The sequence below is a fragment of the Neophocaena asiaeorientalis genome, unplaced genomic scaffold (genome assembly GCF_003031525.2).
Source record: "Neophocaena asiaeorientalis asiaeorientalis breed wild unplaced genomic scaffold, Neophocaena_asiaeorientalis_V1.1 scaffold150, whole genome shotgun sequence".
In the NCBI taxonomy this organism is placed as follows: domain Eukaryota; kingdom Metazoa; phylum Chordata; class Mammalia; order Artiodactyla; family Phocoenidae; genus Neophocaena; species Neophocaena asiaeorientalis.
Window position 1 is genome coordinate 3,076,944 of NW_020176571.1, and position 5,969 is coordinate 3,082,912.

Here is a 5,969-nt window from a genome sequence, read left to right on the forward strand (position 1 = left end):
TGTCATCCGGTCCCTCTCCTCCTGCGTGGGGAAGGTAGAGGCACCAGGGAAGGACAGACCTGGGATGTGGGAGAGGAAGGTCTCCTGAGTGCTAACCACGGGACTTGGGGTCCTCCGAGGCAGCCTCGGCGCCCTAGCCGTCTGGAACCCTCTTCTCCTGTGCCCTGGCCTGTAGCTGGTGTGAGACTGACCACACAATTAGGAAGGGATGCTGCCAGGAGAGGACAGTGTCGCCACACACCCCCCTCGCTCCGCCCCAAAGCCTGGCGGTTTTCTCGTCCGGCCCCGGGCCCCGGGCACGCAGGCTGCGGAGTGGGTCAGAGCCCGCTTGGAGTGGGAGGAGGACTTTGATGTCCCAGCTCGGCCTCCTGTCCCCCTCCTGCCGATGGTACTGTTCTCTTTGGTGGGGATGGGTAGTAAGTGGCCGGCTCGTGGGCCGCCGGGACTCATCGGTTCCAGCTGGCGGTGGCATTGGGGGCAGGAGGGGTTGGGTGTCAGGCTGTGCTCCGTGGATGTGAGATGCAGGGGCTGAGAAGCTCCCAACTCCCCCAGGACATGTGAGACCAGCAGAGGCCACCTCTGTCCTTAGGCAGTGGGAGAGGGGACTCTTACACACTGATGGCCGTGAACTCCAGTCTGCAGATTGAAAATGCCGGGCAGAGCTGGGCCGAGGCCGGACAGGGAGGACAGTACCCCAGACCTTCCTCCGTCGAAGGGCCCTGACATTTCTCCCAGGCACATACCAGCCCATAACAATGAATCTGAGCCCCCTGGCCCCCAGGCCCGGCTGTCCCGGCTCATCTGTCAGCCACCCAATCCGCTGCACCTGTTCCAGGCCCAGCCTGTGAGCTGCCACTGCACTGTAGCTATGAATAGGGTGGAGGGCAGGGGGCCGCAGGGGCGCTCTCAGGGTAACGTGGGGGGCAGCTTTGCTCTCAGGCTGAGAAGGCAGAGACGCTGAGCGTGTGCGGGGAGGTTCTCAGATTGGGGGGTACGCGGTGGGGCTGCAGGAGGTGGTGGGTTGTAATTAGGATGGCACCGAGGATGGTGAGGTGCTGTGGGGTGTGCGCTTTTCGCTGGCCGGGGTCCCCCGGGACCAAGCAGTGGGACCATAGGGTAGGTTCTGGGGCAGACATTGGACCGCCAACGTCTGAGCCAGATGAGGTGTCTGAGACTTTCATCTCTGCCCCATCTCCTTCTCTCTCTCTCTCTCTCTCTCTCTCTCTCTCTCAAGCACCAGCTCACCCATTCTACCTGCTCCCCCAAAAGTCACACACTCCATGAGAGCAGAGACAGCCCTGCAGCCTCTTTGGGCGCCCCCTGTCCTGGCCATGCTGGGCCAGGCAGGATAAACAGGCAATGGAGCGACTGGAAGGACCAGGCGAGTGGGAGGCGATGCCAGAAGCCCCTGGAGTGTCTTTGAGCCGGGGCGGGGCTCCGAGGACTGGCCGGGGTGCAGAGGGTGGAGGTCCCCCTTGTGAGCACAGGACCGCTTCACACCCAGAGCAGCCGAGAGGGGAGTTTCAACAGCTCCGTGCCACTCTGTGGAAGGCACGCCGCGTGCCGGGCCTGAGCCCTGGGAGAGCTTGGTTCCCGCCTCGAGTGTGCTTACCATCTGGAAGGGGCAAGGCCAGGCCCTGCCAGCACAGGGTGGTGACAGCACGTCCCATCCCCGCGGGGTGCTGGGCAGCTGCTACCTTGTGCGCTGGGGAGAGCCTGGAGGGGCCATGCCAGCCCTGCCCGAGCCCGGTGCACAGTGCACGGATTCACATTTCTTCATTAACAGTTAGGTGGTTGTTTTCATATCTATTAGGAGAAACAGAATCCCTGATGTCACGGATATGACTGCTTAGAATAAGAATGAGTTGATTTGAAAGAAACCGTTAGGGGTGGAGTGGGGCGTGTGGTGAGTGCTATGTGAATAGCATCAATCAGGAGGAGGACGGCGGTGGCTGCATCCGGCAGACATCAGTTCACGTCCTGGCCTCGCCCCCTCGTCCGGGCGCCTGCCCTCCCCAGGAGCCGGGCTCCCTGCCAGCTCTTTTCCAGGCACGGTCCACGTTCCTGCCCTGCGCTCATGTATCTCAAGCACACACGAACTGTCCCCCAGGCCTTTTTGAGGACGTCCGACGAACTGGGTCTCCGAGGAGAAGCGTGTGACTCAGTAGAGAGAACAGGAGACAGAGAGCTGGTGCTGTCCCCGGGGCAGCAACTAATTCCCAGCCCACCGCAGGCCCCTGGGCGCCCCCTGCCCTGCCCCACGCCCACCACAGATGCGGGAGACTGCTGCTCGTTTTGGAGTTTAGTTTTCTCCTTTTCTTTTTTTTGGCCATGCCGTGCAGCTTGCGGGATCTTTGTTCCCCAACCAGGGATTGAACCCAGGCCCCCAGCAGTGCAAGTGCAAAGTCCTAACCCCTGGGCGGCCAGGGAAGTCCCTGTAATTCATTTTCTTCTTTCTTCCTAACGGCCCCGTGAAAGCCCTTGCTGGGCACACTGAAATGTATGCCATCTAGGTCAACATGGAAACAGCCTTTATTTTCATCATAAAGGTAACACATCCTCGGGGCTTCCCTGGTGGTGCAGTGGTTGAGAGTCCGCGTGCCGATGCAGGGGACGCGGGTTCGTGCCCCGAGCCGGGAAGATCCCACATGCCGCGGAGCGGCTGGGCCCGTGAGCCATGGCCGCTGAGCCTGCGCGTCTGGAGCCTGTGCTCCGCAACGGGAGAGGCCACAACAGTGAGAGGCCCGCGTACCGCAAAAAAAAAAAAAAGTAACACATCCTCGTTCTGCTTTATGACCGCTTCTTTTTCTTTCTTTCTGTTCAACATTATGTTGTAGTCAGTTCACAATAGTAAATACAGGTCCCTGTTGACACAGTGTGTGGCTCTGTAATTTCTGCTGTGCCCAAGACAGTTGCCCCCCTGCCAGTCTAGAGGGTCTTCTTGCTCTTGGAAAACTTCTTTCCCCAAAGGAGAGAAAAGTAATGACTTTGATGGCCAGGGGCAGAACAGCCCGGGGCCTGGCTCTGAATCCTGCTGGAAACTTCCCAGGGTTCTGGGGCTCCCTGTAACTTTGTGCAGAAAGGTCCTTGGGGTCAGAAACCTTATCGCGGTCAGGAGCTCCCCTGCGTTTGTGGGTCTGCACTCTGGGTCCTGCTGGGCAGTGATCTGGGACGAGTTGTGTGGATGGGAGGAGAGGCTTCCCCCTAAGAATAAGCCTTTTGTGATGTTTGCACACTGCTTCTGAGTCTGAAATCGCTCTGTTAGCACCTCAAATGGGGTGATTTGCTGTGGAGCCCAGGTTCCGGGAGGGGGACCCCTCAGTGGTTGGGGGCTTCGCCGAGGCACCGAACAGCCTCACCCAGCGTCTCTCGGCTGGGTGGGAGAAGCAGCAGAGTTGGAGCCTGAGGACCCAGGGCCCGTGACTCATCCACTCTGTGGCCTTGGGCAAGGCCCGCAGTCGGGGAGCCTGAGATCAAACTGAGGCCCCCGTCCTGCCTTGTCCCCCTCGCAGGGAGTGGGTGTGAAGTCATGAGTCTTTTTACCCACCTTTTCTTGGGGGGGCAACTTCGAATCGCCCCAACACGCAGCAGGAGGTGTCCTGGACCCTGCCATCAGGCACGAAGCTGATCAGAGGCCCGGGGGCTCCCACGCCAGGCTGGGGAGGGGTTCCCTTTGGCAAACGGGCTCGATGAGAGGGTGCTAGCCAGACTTCTGTCGGGCACAGAGCTCTCAGAACGATTGCAGAGGAGCCCAGTGGAAGGAGGCCGGTGTTGGGGAGATTGGTCCGGAGGCAGAACAGATGCAGAAGGTCAAGGGTGGCCGGGCTCGCGGTGCCCCAGAGATGGCGGGAGGCCAGGCCCCCAGAACCACTGCTGAAGGGACACTGGCAGGGCCCTAATGTTCTAAAGACCGATTGGGGGCCCCGTCTGCTGGGCTGTTGGCACCCGGTGGGCAGCAGGGCCGGGAGCTGATGCAGGCCCAGGTTCTTGCCATTGTTTGGGGCACACGGCCTGACTTTACACCAGGCCTGCGTGTGGATGGATGAGGGAGCTTTCCGAGGTCCTGCGTCCACGTTTTTTCTGAGCCCCCCGATGGCGTCCTGGCCCTGGGGCCTGGGCTGTGGCCCCAGAGGCCTCCTCAGTGCCGCCCCCAACAGGGCACCTCTGAGTTACCGCCCCTCCTTGGTCTCCCCTTGTCTCCCTCCAGGCAGACCTCAACACCAACATCGAGGATGAGGGCAGCTCCTTCTATGGGGTGTCCAGCCAGTACGAGAGTCCTGAGAACATGACCATCACCTGCTCCACCAAGGTCTGCTCCTTCGGCAAGCAGGTGGTGGAGAAACTGGAGGTGAGCACACGCCGCTGCTCGCCCACCCGGGTGCCAGACTGTCGCGCCCCTGCGGCCCGGGCGCCAGACCGTCGCGCCCCTGCGGCCCGGGCTTCTCGCCTCTGCGCCCAGATATGTCTGAATGAATGCGGTCTGACCCTCGCCGTGCCTCTTCATTGACAGCCCACCTCCCGTCCAACACAAGCAGAGCACCTCCCCATCCTGGTGGGCCTCACCTCTTGCCCGTCAGGTCACGGGGAGCCATTCCAGCACCCCAGAGCTGAGCTCCCCACGACCCCTCGGGTGGTTCCGGGCAGCAGCGGTCTCTGAGAAGCTCTTCGAGTTAGTTATTTCCAGTGAAATGTTAATTTTGAGATCGTTGTGGATCCACGTGCAATGGTAATCCCTTCCCTAGTTGCCCCGATGGCAGCATCTTACATACCTAGAGTGGACCATTAGTAACCTGGCTGTTGACACCGACGTAGCCCACCAACCCGAGTCAGATGCCGTCCGTTTACACGCACTCACTTGTGTGCATGCCTGTGTGTATGCGCCCAGATGTGTAGCTACACATACGTGACGGTTCCGTGGCCACAAGGTCCCTGTGGCCCGTCCACCATGTGCGGCCGGGATTGAGCTGTCATTCCGTCTTCGTCTCCACGTCTTGAAGCTCCTTCCTCCGATACCCGGCGTCTGGGTCATGGGGGGCGGGGGGTGCTCTGTCTTGAGGACTCCCTGGGCTCTGCCCGTCCTTCCCACTTAAGGCCGGTTGGGTTGTGGAGCTTCCTTCCTGGGGCCTGCGGGCGGCGGCCTCCTAAGCTCCGCTGTCCCCGGGCCCCACAGACTGAGTACGCGCGCTACGAGAATGGCCACTACTCCTACCGCATCCACCGCTCGCCGCTCTGCGAGTACATGATCAACTTCATCCACAAGCTGAAGCACCTGCCCGAGAAGTACATGATGAACAGCGTGCTAGAGAACTTCACCATCCTGCAGGTGTGTGTGCGCAGGGGTGGGGGTGAGAGTGGGCAGTGGGCAGGGAAGGTGGCATGCTGTCTCCCTCCTCCCCTCACCCCTGCAGGTGGTCACCAACAGAGACACGCAGGAGACGCTGCTGTGCGTCGCGTACGTCTTCGAGGTGTCGGCCAGCGAGCACGGGACTCAGCACCACATCTACCGGCTGGTGAAGGAATAAGAGACCGGGGAGCAGGGAGGGGGGCAAGACATCGTGTGCGCAGGGACGTGGGGTGGGGACCCGCGGGGGCAGCCCCCACAAAGCGCCAGGAGAGTTGAGGTCATGACTCTTCTACCCAGGAACATGAACCCACAGTGCCTAAGCCCAATAAACGCGAGATCTGGGCACCTTCAGAGGCCCCGTCTGGCTGTGGGAGCCTCGGGAGGGGCTGAGGGAGCGGGCGCTGGCTGGGAAGCGGGCCGGAAGCAGCCCCGGGGTGCGGTCCTGAAGCCAAGGCCCCCGTGGACTCAGCCAGGAACGTCCAGACGCTGAAGCTCAAGACGGGTCAGCCCCTGCGCTGCACTGGAGCCGCTGCCGGCCACGCTGGGAGGCCTGAGGGGGGCGTGGGTCCTTGGCCAGCTGGGAGTGACGGATGCATCCGCCCTGGCCACCTCTGCTGCTGCTGCC

At 61.5% G+C, this 5,969-nt stretch overlaps 1 protein-coding gene across 1 annotated transcript in view; it reads left to right on the forward strand.

Moving 5' to 3' along the window:
* Nucleotides 1-5,698, forward strand: part of TEAD4 (TEA domain transcription factor 4) — a gene marked incomplete at its 5' end in the record, with an annotated part of 59,453 nt that extends 53,755 nt beyond the window's left edge. The window contains 3 exons of the mRNA XM_024733123.1: nucleotides 4,208-4,348; nucleotides 5,171-5,323; nucleotides 5,409-5,698. Coding sequence (XP_024588891.1) covers nucleotides 4,208-4,348; nucleotides 5,171-5,323; nucleotides 5,409-5,522 — 408 coding nt within the window. The remainder of the gene's footprint in view (nucleotides 1-4,207; nucleotides 4,349-5,170; nucleotides 5,324-5,408) is intronic.
* Between the last annotated feature and the right edge of the window lie 271 nt (nucleotides 5,699-5,969).